The sequence below is a fragment of the Neovison vison genome, chromosome 4 (assembly GCF_020171115.1).
Source record: "Neovison vison isolate M4711 chromosome 4, ASM_NN_V1, whole genome shotgun sequence".
Taxonomy (NCBI): Eukaryota; Metazoa; Chordata; class Mammalia; order Carnivora; family Mustelidae; genus Neogale; species Neogale vison.
The window spans coordinates 37278549-37305686 of NC_058094.1; the positions used below are offsets into that span (position 1 = coordinate 37278549).

Below are 27138 nucleotides of genomic sequence, written 5' to 3' on the forward strand. Positions count from 1 at the left end.
TGAGTCTGTAAGACCACTCACTATATTCTTTCCTCTTAGAAGGGACAGAGAACATCTTTTCAGTACAATATGTCTTTGGGCTTCATTGTCACTGTTAGTAGCCCTGATGGATCAACCACCAGTTTCAGTAGATAATTAAAATACCAGTTGCTTTTGAAGAGTTACCAGTATGTGTATATAAGTTAGAATATATACATACATATATATATATCTCTCTCTAGGAAAATACCATAATATATTTTATGGATATGGAATATATGCCTAGTCCAGAAAAAGTATGAAGAGTAGTCACAGTTAATGATAAGAGTATGGGAACTTTGGGGGGAGGTCTTAGGAGGATCTTTACCCCCATATTAATTATTAGTGCTTTTTTTGTGATCAAAGTGATAGTACAGAGAGCTTTTAAAATTAAGTCTATTTTAACGTAAGTTGATTTTATCACTGGTACTTTATTAGGATAATAACAACTGTTTCTTAGCCTTCTTAACTAATGCAAAATTCTTGAGTCCTAATAATGTGAGCTGTATTAAACCCAGGAATTGGTGAAAACCTGCATTTGAAAAACACCTGGTGACAATACACATTTATGTGTGGTCAGTAATTCGAGGATTCCTTTTATTTTCAACAATTTATATAACAGTTCTTAGAAGTAGTATGCAAAATGACCATAAAAGATACATTAATTAATACATATTTACATTCTTAAAAATAGTTAACTCTTGAGGTTGACAAAGCTGTCACTTTCCTAAATGAGTATAACACAACAAACTAATGGAAAAATCAGTTTTTTTCATATTTAGCCTGAATTGTTCATAAATAGTCTTGCTTTCCAGAAACAATTACACAGTGACTTCTTATGCCTGATGACATGTGAGACTTGATTAAAAATTAGAAGGCATTTGAAATTGAATTTTCTTAGCATCTCACAATTGTACATAATAGATTATAGATCCAGATTTGGATGTAATCAGTAAAAAGGTGTTTTAATCAGAGTGAGATTTTTACTGAATATTAAAGATGATATCTGGTGACCCAAGATCTGATAAAAACCCATCCTTAAAAATGGAAAAATAATGTCACACATTGGAAATATTTTGTGGTTAAGGAATTAAAAATAAACTCTTTGGATTGGTTCACTGTTAAGGTTAACACTCCCCTGTAGTACCCCAGGGCAGTATGAATATCCTTCTGCTAAACCCCTTCCACAAGAGGGTGTTAGTTCCTAGTAGCACGTTTTCTTTATGGAACTAGAGAAACTCACCTGAGCCCTTTGGGTCTGTTTTCTCTGGTAGACACATAAGCTTGCTTGCTAAAAGATTAACTGGCGAAACATTTTTTCTAGTGTACCTGGACAGTCATGAGAAGGTCTTATAAATTTCAGTAACCTGCAGGCTTTAAAGGAGTAAGATATACATAGCAGGTTTCACTTAAAGAAGAGCGTCACATTTTAAGTAATAAATTTAACAAGTTAGTAAAATCCTAAGCGTTTAAAGATTCCAAATGTTTGCAGATGAGAATATAAGGAAAAGACTGTCTTAGCCTAGAAACAGATGCAGTTGGGAATGAAGTTTTAACCAGTCTCTCCATTCTAAGGCCTGACCACATTTTTTGTTAGAGCAGAGTTAACAGATCTTAATTATAGTAAACATTTTAGCAAATACCATAAACAGCAAAAGGTAGTATATATATGTGATGGGATGACAACATTAATCACGGGCTCCAAATTGGAAAGGAACAAGTTTTTTTTATCATTGCATTTTAAGGTGTTTTCTTAGGGAGAAGAATCTGAATTAATTTTAGAAGAGGCTGGGAAATTACCTATAATTATAGTAAAGTAGTGGCTTTGTGTCCATATTAGATGTTATTAGAGCTAGTTAGGTTTCCTTTTCAAGAATAAATTGCACAAGCAGGACCAGCACCACCTTAGAGGGGACTCAAGGGAACCCTTTCCTCAGGGCTTTATTTTTCACCATGGTAAACTTACTAATGAAGACTTGAGCAAAGTGCGGATCAACCAGATAATGGTATGTTTTCACAGTGGAGGGGAGAGGTTCCACAGCCACCACTGGGCACGGGGTCTGCATGGGAGAGCAGCTGGGAGCCAGGTGACCAGATGTCTTTGTGATGTAGTCCACAAGTCTGTTGTACTGTTGTTCCGACAGTCTCTCCCGGACTCCGTCCACCTGGGATCCAAAAATAAAGAGTCTTCAGCTGCCAAAACCTCCTAATGGCATTTCGTGACAAATTATTCTTCTGTTGTTGCCTTAATACATCTATTCATTATGCCTTTAGGTACTCTAATAAAGCCATTTTGTCCCAAACAGTGCTTTTTATTTTTCCTCTGAGCTGTACTTGCCGGAGTACGACAGAAGCGCTCTGCAGGAGACTGTTAGGACGGCCTCCTTTGAATAAGCATTTGGTGTGTAAAATTCCGATGCCTGAAGCTGACAAATTTAGTAACATTTTACTCATTAACTGTTAAACATCTCTCACTGCTCTTTACTGAGGAGCTCAGGAACAAAGGAGAAAAGTGTCTTTCCTCTGCTTAAATCAACATTAAACTTGCACCTGAAATAAAAGTTCTGTTTGCTTGTCTCCTTGAACCTCTTCAGTTTGACAGAAAAAAATCGTGGAGAAGAGAACCTCTTTCAAACCAGTGGCTTTGGACAGAGCATTTAAAAAAATAAATACCTTTTGAACTGTAACATTTTCTGTTTTTATAAACACTAGGATTTAAAGCCAGAGAAAATAAAAAAACTGGGCAGAGGAAGGGGAAATTTTTATGGAAAAAAAGGGAGGATGCAAAGTACATTTATGGTTCATAAAAGTCTGGCTCATCTTCAGTGGAATTTGAATAGGAGAACTGAGATATACTACCCAAGTTCTTAAGTGCGATTTTCTGAGAAAGCACCCATCAAAGGCAGTTGGAGCTATAAATTCTTCCCACCCTGAAATTCTGTAGCTGTCTAGTGTGTAGATGATGTGGACGGAGACGTTCCCAGTGTAAGCTGCTGATCTCTGGGAATCAGGTAGCCACTGACCTTTCAGTGGTCTGTACCTACCAAATGTTGGCAAGATCACTCTGCAAGAATTAAAAACATTTTAAACAACGGCTTTCGAGTCCTCAAGTAGTAATAGAATTTCTGTGTTTCTGTGTAGGGCATGGAAACAGTGCAGCCAAGGGTGTCTTAAAAGCTGCAAAAGCCAGTGGCATGGTAAGGAGTGGAGGGGCTGCCAGAGAAGTAAGTAGGGCATCTGGTACGGTTTGGATCTCGTATTTTTAAGCCTGGGACGGAAAAGGAAAGCCCCCAAAGTTTCGCTGACAGATGAAAGCTGTGTACCACCAGGCAAAAGCCAGAACTCCGATGATATCATTTGATGGGGTCAGAATTCAGCTGGAAAGCTTTGAATACACAGAAAGTCTTAATTGCTCCTCCTGAACAGCAGCACAGGAAAACCCGTGCTGTGAAAGGAACCTGGCCAAGGAATAAATTGACCTTCTGACTCATTTTGAGCCTCTCTCATAAGGGATTTCAATAATGTGCCAGGCATATTAAGCAATTATTACCCTAAAAATGGCTGCATTTAACCAAGAAAAGCAAATGCTGATTTAAAAAATCTGAATCCTACCACATTTCAGTATACTGAATGATGTCATCTACAAATTAATTCCTTCCAAAATTCAAAGGAGCTCTGTTTCCTAGCATCTGAAGAAAATCAGAAAAGCCATTTTCTATAAAGATCTTAAAAATACTGTTCTTAGCTTTCCCTGGAAGACAGCAGGTAGGCTTCTTATACCCAGCTTTATGTCTACGCATCAGGTTGACATGTGACGGGTATGGACTGACAAGCATGACAATTGAGGAAAATTCACTATGTCAAGCAGCCCTGCTGAGTGACACCCCCACCCCCCACCCCCCGTTTTGCAAACACACTGGATTAGGGCACTCCTAACGAAGGGTGTACTGTCTCAGAAAAGAAATGAGCATTTTTTTTTTTTTCCTTACAGTTTGGGTTTCCTTTGGGGTGAGTAGGGGAGGGGTTAGGGTTTGAATGCAGGACTGAGGAGGCAGTTATTTCCTGTTTCTTAGGAGGAGTTGAGGGAAAGCAGAATTTGAGGGCTAAAGGCATACCCGATAATCCACCTTTTCTGTCCCTTGCCAGATGCTGCCCTGCAGTATTTCTGCTTTCAGTCATCTTTTCCTGCCTCTTCTGTAGCCATCCCTTAGCCCTAGCGCCCCTGCCCCCAGCTGATACCCGAGTACCGGTGGGAAACCAGTGCTGGGCATGATGTCCAGTGTGTCAGTGGTGCTTCTGCCTCTAACTCCGTGATTCCATGGTCTCAGCCTTGGAAGCTTCTAGGAGTGGTGACTCCAGCTATCATCTCATTAGCCCCTCGAGAAGCAGAGCTGTTCCCTTCCAGCTATGATAATTCCCCAAGTATCCTCAAAAAAGCCAAAGAGAGAAGGATCACAGTTGAAGACTGTAAAGACAGTTTAACAGCAAAAGCTGAATCTCCAGTCCCAGCTTAAGATATGAAATATTTCCCAAGCAGCTAAGGAATAATGATGGCCCTAGATACTCCTTAGGGCCTTGGAAGTTTCTCGTTAAGGACCAAGGACTTGAAGATAATGATACTATGCCCTGCCAAGTCCTGTAGCCAGATCACTGCTGCTTTATTGTCAATTGGATCAGAAGATTTTGGCAGATCTAAAGTCAGCCTGGACATCTGACCTCTGTTTATTCCCAGAAAGTCATCAACTCGAGGCAGCAATGTACGCCTAGTGCCAAGCCCCAGCTTAAAGCCTGACTGATTAAGATCCAAGAAGCTAGAGAAATCTCAGCGTTGTTGTGGTTGGCTGCTTTCCATCTTCTCAGATAATTTTACCCAAACAGTGGTGCGAGGGAAGCACAGGCTCCCATACCAGGGAGAAGATAATGAATTGGGCAGGATGGGGCCACCGAGGGTCCAGGTTAGGACAAGGAGGCTCCAGTTTGCCACTGACTTACACCCGTCTTGCTGTGTGGAAAAAGATGTCTGTTTCTTAAAGAGGTCAACTCTTACAGCCCCTGTGGATCAGGCAGTCAGCAGGGAGGCAGGAGCAGACCGCTGCTTTCCACCAGGTGCACCTGCTCACCCAACACTGGCCTGTAGGAAGCTGGTGCCACTCCGGGCAGGGCTCCCCTCTGACCCTGGGCATCACTGTGCCCTGCCTGAGCATCTGTTCCACAACAGCTTATGTGTGGCCGGGAGCCAGCATCCAGCATGGAAGCTGTGTGGCCAGGGAGCTGCCTCAAGACCCAAAGGAGCATCCCCAGGAGGTACCCCACAGTATTTAGGGGGTGGGAATCTGCCCTGTGGGAAAGGGAACACAGAACCACACAGAATACAGAGCAGGAAGGAAAGATCTATGAACAGAATTTTGACCCATGAAGTCTTGGGGTGGAAAACAGGGAGGGTGGGGGGAGGGACTGAGACCTGGCTTGTGAGCTTGTGAAGGTCTGGCCCACTGGCTGCACCTCATTTCACGACACCCCCACTTCGGTGGCGGTCCTCTCCTGTATCTCCAGTCGGCTACAGCAGACTTGTGCCGCCTCGGCCCTGGCCCTCTCACACAGACCAGTTTGTGCTGGAGCTCTGTTGTCCTGCCCAGTCTCCTCCAGAACCCCTGACCCACGACAACCAAGCCTTGTCCGGTTCATACAGTGGTTTAACCCCGGGCCTTGAGTCCACTGGGCCTGCTGCCGCGCTCCCCTAGGAAGGGCTCCCACACACGCCTGGGCTGGGGCTTCCCAACTTCCTTCTGCATTGGCTCCTACGTCCCTTCACGCCGCTTCCTCTGACAGCCCTCCTCGTCTCAGCAGCCAGGCCAGCGGCCGCGGGCTCATAAACCCGCGTACCCGCGGCCAGCCCGCGTCTCCATTGCCGCGGCAGTCAGCCACACGGTCACCCTGTCCCCTGAAATGTACCTCCACGTCACAGGCCACTCTTGGCTGCCTGAGCTGCACGGTGAGCAGGTTGCTCTGCTTGCTGTCCTGGGCGCAGTCGATCTCTGTGACGGGGAAGGCCTGCTGCTGTGTGTCCTCGCTGACGCTCACCACGAAGAGCACCTCCGACGTCAGCAGCAAGCAGCCTTCGTGCTCCTGGCCGGAGCCCCTCACCAGAACGACTTCCAGGGCCATGTGCACCTCTGGTCTGCCCAGAGACTGAAGCATTTTCCTGTTTCCAGGGAGAAAAGTGAGGCGGGAAGCCGGTTTGGAAAAGATGGTCATACAGCGGTGCTCACGGTACCACGGGCTGGGGCGTTCCCACACACGGTTCCCCAAGGGTGGAGGGCTCTCACCCATCTGATTATTAATTTGAGCTTAAAATGTAATTGTCACTTTAATTCTCAAACTGATTCTGGTCAACAGAACCCAGCTCCTGGGGATAAAGATTTCCCTTGGCTCCTTTTCTTCCCTACAGAAACATCACCCCGAGAAGAAGGCTGGTTCTCTAGGGAATCCCGGGTCCCCTCCCACGGCCTGGGCTCCTCTGTCAGCGCGCCTCCTCGCTGAGGGGTGTGCGAGAGGCCAGGGTGCGGCCAGCCCCGCATCTGGGGGCGGCAGCTGCTCCTGGGCCCTAAGGTGCCCCAGTGCTGCCTGAGCTGCCGAACGCGGTCTGGGGCTGCCCCGGAAGCAGGGCCCCTCAGCTTGAGACCCAAGCAGGCCCGCTAACATCCATGTGCCGTGGAACAGGCGTCTAGATAATTTTACCAGACATATTTGACGTGGCTGTTTGGAGCCTGGTCAGCATGTAGATCACTTGGCTGATAGCGCTGTTTGGGAAGCTGAGAAAGTCCAGCTCCGTGTAAAATACCTGTGGTAAGAGAAGTAAGGGAGTTTTACTAGTTGTCTTCCGGAAACCGGTTCCATGCTGCAGTGATGTCATCTGCTTACAGCCATCCATAAAGCGCTGCAAGATCCAAAATGATGTCAAATCCTTGGAAGCAAGTATATAGATAATCATTAAACACCGCAATGCTCTGACCTCTGGCGCTCTTACATCAGCTGCAAACTGAAAAATGAATGAACCACAGTCCAAGCATTGACTGGACTGGCAATTAATGGAAGCCTAACGCTTCTGGGAGTAATCAGTCCTGCGCAATCGCTCACACACTGTTACAATTTATGTGATAAAAGAAGCCATGCTTGTTAGTCGACTTCCCTGCTTCACGTTATAATACTTCTGTATCTGTGCGGGGGCCGGGCACATAAAAAAACACAACAGACAGAGATGCACACAAAGGCACATGGTTTGCCTAGATACCGTATTTAGGTGACTTAATCCAGCTGTTAAACATGAATCCATATACATTTATGAGCACTCTGTGGGCCCCCGGTATGTTACACGCTCTCCCCGGGGCTGGCACCAAACGAGGGCACCCAGCGGCAGCCATGCAGGCCCCTCGGAGGAGACGCTCCAGAACCAAAGATGGTACAGCATGTGTGCTTTCCGAGGGCTTGTAAATGTTTATAAACGAGGCACAGTCATTAGACGAAGAGTTAGTGGTTTGTAAAACCTTCAGTGCAGTAATAAAACTTTTACAAGAACGATGGAGAGCAACAAGGCCATGTGAAGCTCTGTGCTGAGATGCTCTTCCGTGAGGGGGAGATCCTCAGCCCTGGGAAACCTTGTGGTGAGGAACCATGGCTTTTTCCACACCAAAGGAATCGGTGAAGTCTGCGTGGACTTCGCCTCCCTGGGGTCCACAGCAAGGGAATCCCACTTTTATGAACGCCTAAGCGGAGTCTGACTGGGCCGGCCGACGGGAGGGTGGACAGCGGTTCTGTCCATTTCCCTGTGAGTGAAAACGCCCCTCACAGGAGAGAGAGAGACCCGGGAGGGGGGCGGCGAGGGGAACAGCCAAGAGGAACACATGTTCGCGCCTGTGTGGTCTCTTAAAGGAACCCTCCGGATGGCTGCCTGAGTGTGGGCATTCGTCTCCCGCTCTCTCCCTCTCAGACCCCCTCCCCCTCAGACGCGGTTTCTGTGCCCTGGTCGGGCCGCCTCTGTCAGATCTGAGGGGCAGGTGCCCGCGGTGAAACGGGCCCCTCCGACTACGGCCAGACGCACGGCGCGCGCCTGGGGTCTGGGATGGCAGCGCGGCAGCCCGCTTCCTGACCAAAGCGATGACACCGATTTGGGGGAAAAAGGTGACCGTGCGAGTCCCGGTTTACGAAGTCACTTTAGCGGGCTCTGCCAAGAACGCAGAAAAGCAGCCTGGGAAAGACGTGCTTCCGCTCACTCGCGCCCGCTACTCCCGCGTGCACGCCCGGCGGGGAGAGGCCCCAGCGCGCCCCCGGCCATGGCTGGCGGTGCCCCCAGCCCCACTGTCTGCTTGGGGAAGGGGTCTCAGATGTAGATCACCTGCCTTTGCTGCCAGTGGCCAGGAACTCGCCCCGGGGGCAATGCACAGGAGGCTCTGTGGGTGTGGGCGTGCGCGCGCTTCTTTCTTGTTCTCTAAAGCGCGCGCGCGCGCGCGCACACACACACACACACACACCCCTCACAGATATCTTCCTGCTTTATCACCTATTTTTCCTTTCCAACTGGCCATCAGACACATTGTCATTCTAGTCTCTGCTTCAATATTTTCTACGTATTGCTCTCAACTGCCCTCCACCTCTGACTGGTTATTCTCATTCAAGGCTGTTTTGCTCTCAGCCTTAGCCAAAAGGCCGAGAAACCATCACTGGAGTCTATTTTTTTAGATGTGCTGTAAAAAGAATCTGTGAGATAGATCTATTGAACATGCTAAATGATTTCTTGGGTCTACAATTATTAAATTTATCATTAGTAGTACAATTCAACTCTTCCCATAAATAAGCATAAGGAGGTGAGGAAGACAGCTATTTCTCTCCTTATGGATTTATCCATTTTTTTTTTTTTTCCACTGCTTTGCCATGCGAAGGCCTAGATTATCTCAGAGTCCTTGGTATAATAATGCAAGTAGGTCGGTGATATCTGAGCTGGCCTGACAGGTGCCCCACAACTTACCGTAGCCAGTCTGTGACACGAGCTCAGCAGCCCCTCCGATGGGCTTTGTGAACACCCCCATGATTCCTTTCCCCACACCTGAGATGACACCCTTGGCCTTGTGTCCTGCTGAAGCATGAGCTTCAGAGGTTCTCTGGAAGTTCTGCATAGGCTGATCGACTATGCCAGCAATTGCACCTGAAAAACAGCAAAAGCCCCTTGTGAGGACTGAGGCTTAAAATCCTGAAAAAGTGAAAACCTTCAATCCAGAATGGCTTTATTTGGATCAATTATCATGATTACCCTCATTATCATGTTCTTTACTATACATTTATTTACCAATTACATAAGCTCACTGGGCACTGAGTTAGGCATTTATGATCTTCATCGAAACACAATGTTCAGACTGGGTTTGGTCCATTCCAGTGAGGATCTGAGAAGTTCAGTTCAGAATTTCATAAACACGTCAGACTATTCCAAAGTGACACTCACATGCCTTTGTCCAGAAACCAGGCAACACAGTTTAGAGGAGAGAGCTAATGATTGCTCAGGAGAGGGCAAGCCTGCTCAGCCTAATCAATTTTCACTAATTAGGAGCGTGAAAAAACTGGAAGAGGCCATCTCCCTTTTAATAATGATAAGATCATTCTTTGATAATATCAAGATATTAATATGTAAGAGTGTTAATATTGCAGTTACTTGTATAATAGCTAATCTGTTTCGAGTGCTTACTATCTGCTGGGGACTGTATCCAGAGTGTTACTTGTATGAGACCATTAATCCTCATAATCTTGGGAGTCAGACATGGTTTTTATCCTCAGCTCCTAGATAAAGCAGCAGAGCACAGAGAGGTTAAGGAGTTTTGCCCCAAGGTCACACAGCTGTCCTGTGCTTGAGCCAGGATTTGAGTGTAGTGAGGCAGTCACAGGCCAGCTCTTCACCACCAAGCTCTTCACCGATCCTGTTTATGAATAGGCACTTCCTTCTGCCAGTCTCAGAAACACTCCCCCACTTCCCACTTCAAATGAGGTTTGGCCATTTACTCTTTACTTTAGAACAGCTACAAAAGCCTGCTCTCACTACTCTGCTCTAGCAGTTTTCCCAGAGGGCGGCTGGGTCAGGTACCAAGCAGGCGGGGGTGGGGTGGGGGGAGTCCCTCAGCCTCCTGTGGCTCCCTCCTCCTTGCTCCCCTTGCCCTGAGGGGCCTGTGAGGATATCTACTAAAGGCCCCACCAGTCCTGAGTTTCTTTTTTTCCTTCAGTGATGGAGCGGGAGGTTCTCTAGCTCAGTAAGAGGTAAAAATTTCATTACAGTTCTTGATGGAATTTTGTTTTCAACTCAAACTTGCTAGGATTAATGGAAAATGCACAGTCCCCCTGGTAGAAATTTTAGTACATGTCAAATCCCATTACGCCAAATGCCACTAATTCAAAGTCTCTTGGGTAAATGGAGATTTCCAGGTCTCTGTTAATGACTTGCTAATTTCAAGTAATATTCCCCTGAACAAAATCCAGTAAAACAAAGGCTGGTTCCTTCAGGTCAGTTGTAAAGGGAATGTTCTTGGTAGATTCCATTCCTCTGAATTTGGACAGAGCCATTTAAATTTATGTATTGACAGATTAAGAATGACCTGAGGCGACAGGTCTATTTCTCAGCCTAGACCCAGGGCTTCCCAAACCTTCTAAAGAATTGACTGGGGAGGCAGAGGGAGCTGCTTGCCCTTGGCCCCAGCTGCCCTGGCTGTGGAGGGCTGAGGGGATCACTGCATCAGGGCCCTCAACACACTCCATCCTGGCACCTGGGCTGGGGAGCGTTAATAATGGGGGTGGTGGCCGCCTTTGATGCCCAGCGCACACAAGAACTGTGGGGTCTTCTCTTCGAATTTTCTCACAGCAGACAGTTCCAAGTAAACAGCATCAAATCAGAGAACACAGCTTTTGTGATGTCATTATCTGATTTCTTTGAAAGGTCTCTATGCTTAAATTTGTAGGTCAACTGAGGTAAATAATTACAAATTCGCCAATGGATTCAATCACTCAAGAAAGGCCTTTTCTCAAGTGCAGATTTCCATTAAGACTATTAAGATCCTGCCGGGGGCCAGGTGCTTACTTCACTGAGAACCTCCCACTTCCTTTAACGTGGCAGGCCCACCGTGGACCAGGAACATGGAGCCTTGATAACGGTGAGTCCCCACACCGAGCTCTGAGGCCTATCTAAGTGCAAACAGGTATCACAGTGAAACTGCCCTTTGATCTTCTACTTTCTCCAGCCACTGGCCACACCGAAGGCTCAGTTACTGGGGCTTTGACAAATGGACTATTTGGGCAGCCCAGGGAGTGGAAAATCTGAGCCTCATGACAAGGTGTTAGATGCTGAGAGGTAGAGAAGGAGCTGTCAGACCGCATGCCCTCGCCCAGCACCAGACCCTGGAGGGGTAATGTCTGTCACACACACCAACACCTCGCTGGTCACCAGGTGTGAGCTGGAGACCAGAGTGGCCGTGAGAGACAAGCAGCCGTTCCGTGGTGTCTGCGCCGTGCCTGAAGAGAGGCAGCTTCTCGGAGGGTTTCAGAAGGCTCGCTTATTAAGTCTAATCCAGCTAAATCCCACGACTGGTAAATTATTTACTGTCATCTACTCGAGCTCTGCTCCAAGGCTCTAAGTGGTGGAAACTGATCCCCAAACTTGTCTGTTGGCATCTGGCCCACGGGGTGGGCGGCCACATGGAGACGGCTGTGATGTGATGAAGGCAGGAGAGGAAGGAAGCGCGTCTCGGAGGGCGGGGAGTTTCTGTGGACTCCGGGTGTGCCGGGTGAGGCAGAAACTGGGGGGTGTCTCCTTCGGTCCCCTCTAGCTGAAGGAAGAGGCCTTTCTTTGTTAGCGAGGGAACTGGAATGGCCCTCCCTTACCTCTTCCAGGACTCGCTCCCCAGCCTCAGGCAGAAAATACTGACTTACTGACCTAGAAAGTTCCTCTGTGGCTTCTTCGGTGCTGCCCTCACTGCACACTGTAATTTTATTTGGGGCATTTATTTATTTATTTTAAAAATCACAACAGCAGAGGCACAGGCCTAGGCCAGGGCACTACAGCTCACCACTTCAGAGACAAACGAGTCCTACACGCAGCGGATAGTAAGTATTCCAGCCTGAGGCTAGTCTTTTAGGGCCAGAACAGATTAATTCACGGAGAAGGAAACACTTCTGTTATTCCTAAAATTCCCCACGAACTGCTGCCACTCCGCTAATGGCCAATTGTGGCAGCAGAACGGCTCAAAAAGGCTGCATCTCAGTGCCTGGCTCGCTTGCTCGCTCTCTCACTCCAGGGAGAACGTCCTAATGCACCTGTTAGAGGCCCATTTTGTGGGGGTTCCGCACGGCACACCGAGAGTGGCTGTGGAGACCGAGGGTGTGGGTACCGGAAGTCTAGCAATGCTGCATACATCAGGCAGCAGCCCAGGAGGGCGATCAGAGAGGCGAGGGCTGACATCTGAGAGAGAAGTCACATCTGAGAGGGAACATGGAGTATGACAGTGACACAGAGCTCACATCCTCGCTCGGCACAGGCTCCAGGGTGCAGCAGAAAGGGGGGTGTCTGGGGGAAGAGTTCTGGTAAATGTGGGAAAGCCTTCATACCAATTCTTCAGGCTAAACAGAATTTTCCCCAAAGCCACTGCTTCCTCAAGACTGTGGGGGAGGCTCATCACAGAGCCTCGGCGGCATCTCTGGGCCAGCCGATGCTGCCTCGCTGACTCGGGGCCACGCGGCTGGGCATGGCAGCTGAAGGCTCCCTTTGATTTCTCAAGCACCTCCTAACACTCCACAGTGTCCCCATGAGAGCAAAACAGAGGCAAGAAGGCCCACGAATCCCATAAACATTTGGGGGAAATGTGTTTTTCCTACCCTGGAACCTTCAATTGTTCTGTCTCCCCACATCCTGATTGTTTCCAGGCTCGGAGCCCTCCAGGCTGGGGGACAGGAGGAAAAGCCCAGGCTCTTGTCCCGGTGGAGGTCTGGCCTGGGTGAGTCACTCCCCCTCACATCCATGCCTGGGTTTGTAGATCAAATGAGATGACACCCGTGAAAACGCTTTGTCAACGCTGAAGTGTTCTTGAGATACAGTTTTACTAGCTGTGTCGTTAGTATTTCTCATAGAGGAGGAAACTGAGGAAGTACTATTTTGATTCCACTGAGCATGGTTTTCAAACAATATGATAACAGCTCTAACGTCAGCCAGGCACCTAACTGCATTTAGCAGTTTTAAATACCATATCTGGGGATAAATTAAATGGTGATAAATCTATGCTTTTCCAGGTGAGGGGACTTGATCGGTGCTACTCCTTCTCTTGTCTTCCTGCCCCACATCAGGTAGTTCTGGACAGGATGTTTTCAGATAAGCCAGGGATTAAGTGGGACACAGAGTGTTCTGAGAGGGAAGGAAGTGGGTTTGAGCCAGCTCTGAGATGCCCACTGAGAACTAACCCATCTGAGGGGCACGGAAATGGGCACGCGGCTCAGGGCGAGCTGCTGGAGGCGGTGCTGCGCGGGGGCCCAGGGTCAGGCCACGGGGGGCAGGAAGAGTCACTACACACCTGGGAGGGATTTAGGTCATCCACAGAACCCCTTAGTTTTCGGAAATGACCAGAGAGGCAGAAAAACCGCAAGCACACTGAGGTTTTAAGGACGAAATAAGTCCCTTGCACGGATGATGTTGTATAAGGAGTGACTACTGCAGAGATCCAAGTTTTAGGACCTTCTAGCCTGGTTAACAGTGGCGCCATATTAAAAAGTATGAAAACACGATAGGAGGATCATGGCTCCTCCTGTAACGGGTTTCTACCATCAGGGACAATTTACAACAGTGGCAACTGGGTGGCGGGTGAGGGCGTCTCTGTTTGGAAGAGAACACACACAGGCGGACCTAACCACAGGCCGGACCTAACCACAGGCCGGCCAGCTCAGGTCAACTTGAGCCTGTCAACTCCAAGAAGAGCTTGCATGGAGGGAAGGAAGCTCTTCTGCCCAGAGAAGAGGGCATGGCGTGAGCAGTGCTGTTTACCAAACACAGACCCTATGCCGGGCCCATGACAGACCAGTATTATTACCTCTAATAATGTTACCACCAGCCCCAATTTACAAAGGAGAAAGCCAGGTTCAGAGAAGGTAAGAACATGCCTGAGGTCACAAAGAAAGGACCTGGACACGCTAGCCTGGGGTCTGCTGGCTTTTCCAGAATGTGGTCTACCCCCACACCTTCCCCTGGCCTTCCAGACCATTCCTCTACCCCGTAGTTCCATCCCAGGTCATAAGCTCCCAGTTTCCACGCATCGCCACAGAATGTTATGACTTAAACAATTTCTAGTAACTTAACCTGAGCTTATAACATCTTATTACTTCCTTCCAGAGCCTCAGTTGGCTGTGCTGCGGGTTGAGGCCTCCGGCTAGCAGCGCAAGCTGGAGAGAGCGCAAATCCTTTCAAGCTCATCTTCTCTGACCTCTGCTCTCCCTGCTCTGCGGTACTTTGATCTGCGGGAGATGCACACTCCTTCCCATGCGAGCAGGCAGGCTGCCAAGCAATACAGTTTTAAATTCCTCCGCAAACAAATAAACAAAAGATACCCTTGAAAATCCTGCTCTGCAAAATCTCAGCTCTGAAGCTTCCTTTATTTTATAGAGTTTTCCAAAGCAGCTTATTTTTTGAACATTTGTAGTATTTGGAAATACCCGCAGCCATCTTCACTTCGAACTATACCATCTGGCCGCTTGACAACTGTAATTACTCTGCGTCCGGACGAGCCGGCACTCTCAAAAGAAAATAAAAGGCAAAAGCGGGCTCCTTGCTGAAGTTTACGGGACATTTGCACGTTGCTTGAGAGCTTCTCAAACAAAGGTGAGAGCGTCTGGAGGATGTGGTCGGGGCAGGGGACGGGGGGGCTTAGAAGGCCAGCGGCCTGTTACTCACTTTCACAAGCCACAGGCCCTGGGCTGCTGTCCCCGTGCTGACACCCCCTCACCCCCCGCCCCCTGCCCCGTGCCACCCAATGCTCAGGGCGCCTCCTCTGGCATGAGGCTCTCCGAAGACCCGCCCTGAGGACAGGCATAGGTTTCCTACCAGAAGCAAGGGAGGGCAGAACGTGGGCATTTGTGCAGGTGGGCCTTCCTCTCAGAGCTGCACAAGGGCTCTGGGACGAAGGCCCTGTGCCGGGGCGTCTCAACTGCCGCCCCCTGCCCCCAGCTACCACAAGCCTCAGCCTTGTCTGCAGAAAAGATGTAGATTTCACAACCACCCTCCTCGTCCAGCGTGGGTTCCTGTAGCCCCTTACCAAGCAGGCTGATGCCCAGCCGGGACAGGCCCTGCCGGAGCCCCTCGCCCAGGCTCTCGGGGAGCTGCCGCCGCCACTCCTCCTGCCGGTTGTAGTGCTCCTCGTCTAGTGAGAGGCGGTCCATGTTCCGTGCCAGGCTTGTGGCCAGGTTGGTGATGGAAGTGAGGGTACCTGAGGGCACAAGGGAACACAGGTTGGCCTGGTCACCAATCTGGTGGACCCCCCAGGAGTGGTTCCCCAAAGGGCTAGGGGGGAGCAGTGGAAGCGCATCTGTGCCTTCCTGACATGCCCAGGTGGTGAGTGACGGCAGCTTCCTCTGGGCAGCTTGAAGCAAAAGCCTTAAGGAAATGAGGTGAAGGGCGCCTGGCTGGCTCAGAGCGTGCGGCTCATGGTCTTGGGGTTGTGAGTTTGAGTGTAGAGCTTACTTAAAAATAAAATCTTTAAAAAAAATGAGGTGAAGATTAACACTTGTTTATAAGGGTAATGGCATACCTCAAAAGGGGTAGGATAAGAATCTCTGTTGCCAGAAAAAGGCCCTGAGTTTCAGATGAAACTGCCATCATTATGGTGGGATTGTCCATGCTTGGCTAACACAGTTTTGAACTCCTCCTTGAGGCCCAGTGTTAGAAGGTTAAACTTTGCTCTGATTTTAAAGGTTAAGGTTATGCTGCTGAATCTGAGACAGACTGTAAAGAAACGTTTCTACTTAGGAATAAAACGTATTTCCTTCTTAGTGCAAAGGATGACATTAAATTTTATCATTTGACATTCTGAGAAACCAGTGATTGGGCCACAGACAAGATGAGCAGTTTTGATTCTCAGGATTTTAGCTGGAAAAAGTGAGGACACTAAAGGAAATAAATCATGTGAAAACCATGATTTTGTCTCGTTTTCCCAACAACAGCTATCTCAGCAACTTGCTTAAAACAGTCCCCAACCCCTCTAAACGAGTCTGTGGAGATCTCAGTGAGGCAAGACTGAAAGACATCAATGGACAGATCCTGAAACTGACAAATGAGTGCCTTCATTAGTGTAGGAAGACACAGAGAATGTCACTTTTGCAGCTACATCTTTACCAGCAATCTAAAAAGTCTGTGCACACACACAGATACCAAAAAAAAAAAAAAAAAGAAAGAAATGGATTTTTGCTAAGAGAAGAAGGAGAGAACAAGTGTAAAAAAAACACTCAGTGAGTCACTATTATGCTAAAATTACCACGGGGTTCAATTTAGCAGGTGTTGGTTGTCTTATTTGAAAATAAAAACATCGGAACCACAAAGATTCAAGTGTCAGGAGTGAGAAATCCACCAGTGACTCATCTGTGAGTTCCTTCGGCTCTCAGCTCGCAGGCCTCCCGGACGGCTGGGGCCTGGGGGAGTGGGCCTGTCCTTGTCCACACAGCTCGGTTGACACTCATGCGTTCCCCTTGCCAGTGCCCCCCTCCAAGGAGGATGGGTACTCATATTTCAAGCTCTTCTTCTTTTGAGCTTTCCAGAGACTTCTATAACCTGCCCACTCATCACAGAGTTGCAGCACTGTTGACATTAAAAAGCCTTTTATGGGGAAGAAGCCCTTTGCCCTGTTTTCCCTGCCTCCTGCTGAGAAGAAAAGGGGACTCAGATGGCCCTTGTTAGTTCCCGAGTCACTGCCAGCCTGACCAAAATATTGCCAGGCACACATGGATAAAACAAAAACATGCCCCTTCATGTGGGCAGCACTTTGGCTTCTGTGCCTGACGGACCATCTGGGCCACAAGATGGCACTGTTGATGTGGCCTGCTGGCGGAGAGCTGCCTGTTAACCTCCAAAGCCGTTTCCATGTCAAAATGTATCCATATTCTTCCAAAAGTTATGACAACTGTATCTACATGAAAAAAAAAAATGATGAGGCAACACAGTGTAGGGTTTCTGATGTTTAGCAGAAGTCCTGAACACCTTTAATATTTCTGTATTTATCACATGGAATAACAGTTGAGCCAATCCTTGTTTTCCCAATGGGAGGTTTAAAATTCTGAAGTTTCTGAAACATTTTCACACACTGCAGGCAAATAGTGATCTGTTTAAAACATAAAACATTCTGTGTGAGCTCTGTGAAAAATCCAACAGTTCACTGCACCCTAACGGGCCCAACAAAGGTAGAAGCACCCTTCACACACCGAAAACGTCAACGTGTTCTTTAAAACATAAAAAATAAGGGAAGGAATGAAAATGAGGCATTATGAAAAGGAACTGAAACAGCTACCTTTGGAAATGTGCTTTACGAAGGATGTTGTCCCTCTGGAAACGCCACTCACAAAGGCTCCCGGGCCTCTGGTCAGCCCCTCGTACGGAAGCCTAAAGAAGTCGGCAATTCCATTCCCGATGCTTCGCACCAAACTTGCGGGGCTGCCGAGGATTTCCAGAGATCCAACCACCCAGCCTGTGAGGGACCAAAGCGAAGGGGTTACCGAAACCTTAAATACAGCACTTTGAACACTTGAGAAAAGTGACCCATTTTCCCTGCAATTCATTTTTCACACTGGAATTGAGAGTGTAATAAGCTCCTTTGGAGCAAAATATGGGAAATAACTCATTCACTGTGAATTCATAAATGGCAAGCTTTCATACTTTATAAATCAAAGTGATCCTTTTGGCAGCCTAGCAAATAGCTTTACTCTGACTTCCTTGCCCGAGCCTCCCGTATTCCTGCTAAAAGGGACCTGTGTGCAAGGGGACACACACGCCCCCCACCCCCCGCCAGAAGGAAAGGGGGTCTCTTAGGGCACAGGTGTTTGCAGGCTGGGAAGTTATCTTTAAAACCACCTCTGGGCAGCGGAGGCACCGGGAGGAGGAGGAGGTCTGGTCTGGTCAGGGGAGGAGGCAGATGCTAAATGGGGTGTTGGAAAGGAGATGCAAAGTTCTGACAAGGATGGAGGAGTTATTTTTAATCATCCCCAACCCTACCAAGCTGAGTGCTTCCCTTTGGAGCTGAGCTGGAGCCAGACAAACATGTCCCCTTCAGCCCCAGCTTCAGATGTGTAAACACCGGTGACATGGACATACTGATTAGGTTAGCAAGAGGGGAGTGTTCCCTTCCAGGGTCCCAGGAGGGGAGCTTTGGATCTGGTTTCCTATTTGAGCAGGGGGCCTGCCAGGGGCTGGCCTGCCCAGTGGCCTGATTGTAATGTCTGCTGCCTCGTGGGAATGGGGCTGTGGTGTGAACTCCATCCGGCAGGGGCTTCCCTTCACCTTCCTCCCCGGGGAGGGGGACTCAGCAGGGGGGTGGTGGGGGGCTGGAGGTGCAGGCAAGGCCAAGGGCTAAGTGCAGGATTCTAGATAGGGAACTTCCTCGGGGAACCACAGGTGCCCCAGCCTGGGCTGAGAGCGCTCTCTCATGGGGAGGCCGTGGGGCCGGGACTCGTGTGGGAGCCAATCCTGCCTCAGCAGCAGGTTCTTGCAGGACAAGCCTGGGACAGACCCTCAGTCAAGTCACTGGTCCCAGAGGCTCGGGAAGGTATGGCTGTAAGAAGCAAGGCAGAGCCCTGACGGTTTCTAGGCCCAGCCCCTAGACAGAGAGGGACGGTCTTAAATTTGGAGCCTACTTCTCTTCTCTGGAACAGTAGGAGGATGACATGAGGGAATCACTTCCAGAGACGTGGACTATAAAGGGCCAGCCTATGGGTATCAGACATTCAGCTTATTTAATGCGCCCAGCAACTATGCACGTGAAGTACTATTACCTCCTTTTACATAAATTCAGAGGAGCTAATGACTGAACCTCTCCCTTGGGGCAGTGATAGCAGGCGGAGGGGAGAGAGGCGAATCTGACACAGTGTTAACCTGTCTCCACTTCCACTTTCTCCAGGCAGGACGAGGAGGCAAGTGTGGCTCAACTGTTCGCAATTTCCTGCTGCTGAGACATGGGGGCTGGGGCTCCAACCCAGGTTTCCCTGATTGCACAGCCCACCCACCCTCCGTGAGCCCAGGCTGCAGTGAGGAAGGCAGGGTATCAGGGAGGCTTGTGGAATATGGTTCCTTGCAGGGTTCTCTCTGTAGGTAAAGAAACAGCAAGCTCCCTTTGGTCTGGGATAGTTATGAGGTTCCACCTGCAGGCAGCAAATTGGTCTAGAAACATCTTAATTCTCCTTCTCTCCATAGATTTCACACTCATAGATAAGGAAAGGGGAGTATGTAGGCTGTTGCCAAGCAAAGTCCATCTACACAGACCAGTGTAGCAGGCCCAGCATGAAGAGACACCACCCAGGCTCACTGCTCACCGCTGCCCTCCACCAAGCTACTGGAAGGCGGGATGTGGGGTGTGGTCCTCCTGGGTCAGGAACACGGCCTGACAGAGGGCTATGTGTGGACCCAAGGTACTTTCTCAGAGGCATTTGAACTAGCCAGAAAAGGACAGTAAGTATCCGAGGGCACTCCTTCTTTATTTTCCTCCAAAAGCCAATTATCTCTTGCTTATTCGTTTGAAAACTTTGTTGAAAAAGAGTATCTGTCTGACTTCCCATCAGTTTGAGACTTGGGTGTAGAGGAGCCCCAGGAAATTAGAAAGCTACTGCTTTCCACATGCTTTCCTTCGAACGGGGCTACTCCTATCTACTTCTAATTTATTTTTAAAACCTTTTCAAGGTGAATCCACAAACTTCCCTAGAAATGAGGTCAGGATATTTTGACCATCCCAGGCAGGAACCTTCTAGGCAAGTTCAATGGGTGAGTCCTGCCCCACATGCAATGCAGCTGTAACTTGCTCATCCCCAGGTCAACCCTCCCTCCTTCCTCTGCAAGAATGCTAGTACATGCTCTTGAATGCCCTTCTGCTGGGGCAATGGTAACCTTCTACCATCTTCTCACTTTGCCTGCAGGTTTTTAGTGACAGAATTCCCAATGGGCTCTAAAAACTTGGCCCTCTGTATTAGAATTTCTTGTCCCAGTGTATAATGAGGTTGGGACAACAGCTTAGAGGATTTTAGGTGGATTACAAAAAATCCAAACAGAATGTTCTTGTGAAAGCTCATTAAGAACAAAAAACAAAACAAAGAGAGAGTGTTTTTAGCTCACAGGCTGCAGGGACATGGCTCCTTGGTGCCACAGTTGGGAGTTTCTCTGCCAGTTCATTACCTACATGGGTGCCCCCCACGCCTCAGCGTTACCTGGTGGCCTGATGGGAGCCTTAGTCCTCTGCAGGCCCCAGATCAGAGCCCAGTAATTTACATGGCTTCTACTCATGTTAAAAGCAAAAACTGCCCGAAAGGTTAAGTTTCTGGAATTGTTTATAAATATACCCATCTATTAAATGTGAAATGTTAACTGCTTATTTTTAAATGATTTCTTAGCAAGAGAGAAACATTTTCTTCATTGTTGTGCAAGCTATCAAAACAATAGTCCCAGCAGGGCCCTCCCCTGATCTTGTCATTTTCAGTTAAGAACTTCTGGGTAACCTTATTAACTCTGTGAATTTCATTACAGAGAAAATGTAATCTCCCCAGTCTGGCAACAACACGGGTCATTTACTGCTACAATGTTAGCTTATATGGGAATGCTTTCACCAAGTACAATGTGATAAATGTTCTTTCCTTTGTTATTCTCTGAAAGGAAGGCTGTCATGTTCATTGCTAGGAAGAACCCACAAGACCAACTCTGGTTGGGGTTTGTTGCTTGAATTCCTGGGAACATAAGGGGCTGGATAATCACACTGAAACCGTGTTGGAGTGAATTTAGGCGAGGAACCTGTGTTTCGATGATGTCTGTTGCATAGAATGTCCTCAGACCACTCCATCCCCTGCACTCCACCAGCATATAGTACTCGCCAACCGACCTTTTGTATACATATTCAACCCCCCCACCCCACCCTGACTTTTCCATCTCAGGTCTGTGGAGAAGCTGAGACACCAACCACTTTCTTTTTGCGATCTGTCTACACAGGCCAGATGTGTAGAAGGCTCTTTGTGGGTCTTAATCCTCTGAATTGCTCACCTATGGCTATTCATGGGCTCTAATGAGGAGGCTAACAACCTTCCAGTGGGTTTCTTCCAGGCCCAGGGACCGAGGCCTGGGCTAGTTTTCCGGACCGCACTAGTGCGCTCACCCTGAGCCTTGTACTGCAGGGGCTGCGAGAAGGTGTCTGCTACGAGGAATTAAAGTTCTAAGTGACGTAACAGCTAATATCGACGCTCCTGGTCGCTTGAGTGTTTCTTAAGTGCGGGGCAGAGTGTGGATGTCCATCCAGCGCTGACCAATGGCCAAGCCCACACTCTTCCCTCCCGCCATGTTGCTCCCGGGGTCTGCAGGTCGGTAAGCACCCCCCCTTCCCCCGCAAGCGGTTCCTTCTCACCGGGGCTCTGGCTCACCGCGGCCTCACCTGCTCGGAATAGTGCGCCCGCCGCGTAGTGCATGGCCAGGGCGTGGACCAGCTGGCGGGCCGTGGTGAAGACGGGGCCGCGCTCGAACACCGAGAAGGCCAGCGGCGTGTGGTCGGACGCTATGTAGAGCTTGAGGGACGCGTGGATGCTGACGAGGAGACTCACGGGCTGGATCAGCAGCCTCCGCAGCTTGACGGGGTGCGCCAGGGCCCGGGCGTGCTGGCCCACCTGCGCGGGCAGCCCCTGCCCGCCGGCCCCCGGGGCTGCGGGGGGCGCCGCCAGGCAGCCCTCGGGAAGGTAGGTCTCGAAGAGCGTTTTGATGTAGTAAACGAACGTGTCCTCCACGTATAAGCGGGCGGGTTTCAGTTCAAAACGGAATTCGTTGACGTCCTCAAAGAAGCAGCTCTTGCCCTCGGCGAGGGTGAGGCTGAGTCTGATAAAACAGTTCTTCTTGTACTCCTCCAGGTCTCTGCTGGGCACGAGGAGGCTCTGCATCCGGGAGCACAGCAGCGGCTCCGTCTTCTCCCCCTGGCAGACCAACACGGCAAAGTGGAAATTGGACTTGTTGTACAGCTGGTTGTCCAGCTGCAGGTCCCCGCAGCAGACCTCCACACAGTGAAGCTGGACGGGCGCGGCGGCCGCCTCTTCCCCGGGCAGGGCGCCGGCCAGGGGGGCCACGTGCAGGAAAACACTGTCCAGCGTGAGTCTCAGGAGCTCAGACGACACTCTGTGGTGGGTCAGGTCATCAAACACCACCAGGCTCAGTTGAGTGATGAACATTTTCAGTGTCACAATCTTCTCCAAAGTTCTAGAGGAGAAAGGGAAAAGAACATCAGTCTTCCCCCTGTTCTTCTTTTTCTGCCTTTCCTTTCCTTCTCTCCTTCCTTCCCTCCCTCCTGCCTTTTTCCTTCCTTCCTCCTGCCCCGCCTTCCAATAGTGCCTTCTTACATACCTCCCGACACCTCATCAGATTCTCTTAAGATGCAAGTAAGAACTCAACTTTCAGTTCATGGTGTCTGGACAGAACCCGTCACACTCCCAACAGCTCTGGGAAATGTTCCCTATGGGACTATTACAAGTTCTTGTCATGTTCTCTATGTGCTTCCCTTATCAACACCAGATTTTTCCTCCATAAGTCTTCTAGTGTTTGTGCACTAATTCTCTATCACGATCATCTCAAGGCACAAAGGTAAAATCAAATAACCAAAATTCCTCATGGTGAAGTAAAGCAAACAGAAGAAAACATATTCAATCCCAGGACCCCGGCCTATCTAGCCATGAATCGGCTGTGGGTTATGCTCCTCCACCATTTCTAGAGCTGACCTGCTATGCTCCTGCCTTGGGCCAAGACCTTCATGGTACATAGAACCTTCCTGCTCTCCCCTGCTCTGGGGCATCACTCCAGCCTCCCTCTCGTCCAGCCTCATTTTCTTCTTCATTACTAACTATCTACAACTGGATTTCTTACAGGCCCAGGGGCTGAGGCCTGGGGCTACTACCTACTGGCTACTGCTCAGTTTTCTGCTTCCCCCTCCCATAAAAACTTCTACACACAGTCTGCTGGCTGCCTTCCATTCCCTCTTCACCTTGCTCCAAGCGGGCTTCTGCCCCCACAGTTCACCAAAGCAGCTCTCACCAAGTGACTTCCTTGTCGCTTGGCCTTTCACTGGCAGCCTTTTGGGTCTGTGGCTCACTAGACCCACAATGGCATTTCACCTTATCGATAACTCCTCCTGTCTGGAAACATTCCCTCCATTTGTCTTCTCTTAGCTCTTCTATTTGTGGTCCCCCATCAATTGCTGTGTGGTGTATTCTTCTCCCTGATGCCTGCAGATGAAGGTGCCCAAGGATCAGCTCTTGCCCTCCCCTTGAAGATCTCACCCAGTCTCATGGCCTGATATGTCATCTCCGTGCTAAGGGCTCCCACTCACATGGTCAGCTCAGAACTGCACGACTGCCAGCCTACGGTATCTAACTGCTTCTTTATATAGGTACTTGTCTCGTCTCGTCTCGTCTCGACATGTCGCATCAAACTCCAGCTCTTACCCCCATCCCCAGCCTACATATGGTCTTTCCTATCTCAGTGAATGGCAACCACATACATCACTTGTTAGAACACGCATGCCGGAGTCCTTCTTGATACTTCTCGTTTCAATCCTTACCTAGTGCATCAGGGAAATCCCATTGGTTTTTTTCTTAGAAAGCACATCCAGAATCTGACCATTTCTTCCCACTTCCACTGATCCCACCACAGTCTAAGCCACTGGCATCTCTAGTGCAAACAACTGTACCAATCTCTTAACAAGTCTCTGCTTCCACCCTTGCTTCTCTATGGTCTATGTCAATGAGCCAGCCAACAATTTTCTAAAAATGTAGGTCAGATCATGTCATTTCTTCACTCAAGTGAAGTGATTTCCCCATGTCAAGAATCAAAGCTAAGCCTGACACCAGTCCCGTTCTTCTAGCCTTTCCTCTCTGACCTCAGACGCTATGGTTTTCGCACACTTTGGCCCACATTGGCCTCTTCCCTGCTCCTCCAACATGTCAGGCATGCTACTTCGGACCTTCAAACCGGCTGCGCCCTCTGTCAGGAAAGCTTTCCCACCAGATAGCCACATTATTAACCCCCTGGCATAAGCTTTCGTGTCTCTGCTCAAATGTCAGCTTCGTGGGGAGGCTTACCTACACTGGTTTTTTAAAAATTATTCTCTCTCTGTCCCTAGGCCCTGGCATTCCTGCTCTTTCTACCCAGTTGTTTTCATCCTTGCAGAAAGCCAACCTTCTGTAGTACCTTCAATTTTCCTTTTTTATTATGTTTATTCTCTGTCTTCCATTCTATATCTACAAGAACGTGATCATTTTCTCAAAAGCAGGGATTTTGTTCTTTTTGGTCACCATTGTGTCCTCATCTCTAGAATAGCACCTACCATCCAGTAAGCACTTGAAAAATATTTAAATAAATGAATTAAGGGAATATTAGTAAATATCTGTCCCTTCCTTATTTCTACCACTATGTGTATAATTGGCTACTATGATTAATAATGCACTATTAATACCCTAGGCAAATATTGCTGAAGTTATTGTATTGGCTTGAAATTTTGTGTTACATAATTTTTAAAAAAAGATTTTATTTTTTATTTATTTGACAGAAAGAGAGAGAGAGAGAGAGATCACAATTAGGCAGAGAGGCAGGCAGAGAGAGAGGAGGAAGCAGGCTCCCTGCTGAGCAGAGAGCCTGATGTGGGGTTCTATCCCAGGACCCTGGGATCATGACCAGAGGCAAAGGCAGAAGCTTTAACCCACTGAGCCATCCAGGCGTCCCTGTGTTATGTAATTTTATATTATGTCTCCAATTTTGTTATGCTGTTGAGTTTTTACAAACACTCCTGGGTAAAGAAAACATTCTACCCAAACTTCTTTGAAATATTGTAAGCTCAATTTAATAATAATTACACAGGTTGTAACTAATAATTTCTTAACCATATTAAAAAAGCAAGGAACTTTTTAAGAAAAAAGCTTAAATAAATGTATGGAAGTTAGTATTATTAGTTTACATTTTAAATAAAATTTTAATAATAAACTGATGCTGAAATAAATTCTTCTTGTAGAAAATTAAAGTGCAGAAAATTATTAGATAATCACTTATTACCCCTTTATCTATTAAAAATTTGGTTCCTCCTTTTGAGTTTTAGTTCCTGGAATGTTTTCTGTGCATGTATGTGTGAACATGTGTGAGAAATATTTATGTGTGTGGTGTGTGTGTGTGTGTGTGTGTGTCTGTTCATCTGTGTATGATATAGGACTGGTCGTATTTGTATATTCAATTTTATATTCTGTTTGCTTTATTTTAGATTTATCACCCATATTAATCTATTCCACTGTAAGCCTTTTTTTCTGTGGACATACCATTTATGTATCATCTGTTCCCCTACTGCTGGGCATTTGTGCTCTAAATATTTTGCCCCTTTAAGTGGCAATATGATAAATCTCTCTCATTCTGTCTTTGCCCACTTCTCTCACTACTGCTTTATCTCTTACACTGTCAGAATTCTTAAAAGTGGAGTTTCCAAGGGGCACCTGGGTGGCTCAGTGGGTTAAAGCCTCTGCCTTTGGCTCAGGTCATGATCTCAGGGTCCTGGGATGGGAGTCCTGAATCGGGCTCTCTGCTCTTTGGGGAGTCTGCTTCTCTCTCTCTCAATCTGCTCCTCCCTGAGGTTGATGCGAGCACATGTACGTACTCTCTATCAAATAAGTAAAATCTTAAAAAAGGAAAAAAAAAAAAAAAGGAGTTTCCAAGCCAAAGCGTTTTTCTTTTTTTTTCTCAAGTAGGGCCCATGCCTAGTGTGGAGCCGGCCCAGCAGGGAGCCAAGCGCGGCGCTTAAATTCACGACCCTGAGATCAAGGCCGAGCTGAGATCAAGAGTGGGACATAGACAAAAGTTTGATATCCAGGATCTATAATGAACTCCTCAAACTCAACACACATAAAACAGGCAATCATATCAAAAAAATGGGCAGAAGATATGAACAGACACTTTTCCAATGAAGACATACAAATGGCTATCAGACACATGAAAAAATGTTCATCATCACTAGCCCTCAGGGAGATTCAAATTAAAACCACATTGAGATATCACCTTACATCAGTTAGAATGGCCAAAATTAAAAAGACAGGAAACAACATGTGTTGGAGGGGATGTGGAGAAAGGGGAACCCTCTTATACTGTTGGTGGGAATGCAAGTTGGTGCAGCGTCTTTGGAGAACAGTGTGGAGATTCCTCAAGAAATTAAAAATAGAACTTCCCTATGACCCTGCAATTGCACTACTGGGTATTTACCCCAAAGATACAGATGTCGTGAAAAGAAGGGCCATCTGTACCCCAATGTTTATAGCAGCAATGGCCACGGTCGCCAAATTATGGAAAGAACCAAGATGCCCTTCAACGGACGAATGGATAAGGAAAATGTGGTCCATATACACTATGGAGTATTACTCCTCCATCAGAAAGGATGAATACCCAACTTTTGTAGCAACATGGACAGGACTGGAAGAGATTATGCTGAGTGAAATAAGTCAAGCAGAGAGAGTCAATTATCATATGGTTTCACTTATTTGTGGAGCATAACAAATAACATGGAGGACATGGGGAGTTAGAGAGGAGAAGGGAGTTGGGGGAAATTGGAAGGGGAGGTGAATCATGGACTCTGAAAAACAATCTGAGGGTTTTGAAGTGGCGGGGGGTGGGTGGGAGGTTGGTGGGTATTATAGAGGGCACGGATTGCATGGAGCACTGGGTGTGGTGAAAAATAATGAATACTGTTATGCTGAAAATAAATAAATTTAATTAAAAAAAAAAAAAGAGTGGGACACCTGACTGAGCCACCCAGGCACCCACAAGCCAAAGGGATTTTAAAGCTGATAACAGAGGTTGCTCAAGTGCTTTCCAGAAAA

General features: G+C 47.9%; 1 protein-coding gene across 5 annotated transcripts in view; it reads right to left on the minus strand.

Annotated features, from left to right (window-relative positions):
- Nucleotides 1-468: 468 nt before the first annotated feature.
- The window catches only part of VPS13B (vacuolar protein sorting 13 homolog B), a 770530-nt gene continuing 743860 nt past the window's right edge, over nt 469-27138 (minus strand). For all 5 annotated transcript variants that reach the window (XM_044245211.1, XM_044245212.1, XM_044245209.1 and 2 more), the window contains exons 56-62: nt 21687-22495; nt 17580-17756; nt 15339-15509; nt 9041-9217; nt 6757-6859; nt 5971-6220; nt 469-2183 (exon numbers count right to left, since the gene is read on the minus strand). In XM_044245211.1, coding sequence (XP_044101146.1) covers nt 1935-2183; nt 5971-6220; nt 6757-6859; nt 9041-9217; nt 15339-15509; nt 17580-17756; nt 21687-22495 — 1936 coding nt within the window. In that variant the 3' untranslated portion in view covers nt 469-1934. The remainder of the gene's footprint in view (nt 2184-5970; nt 6221-6756; nt 6860-9040; nt 9218-15338; nt 15510-17579; nt 17757-21686; nt 22496-27138) is intronic.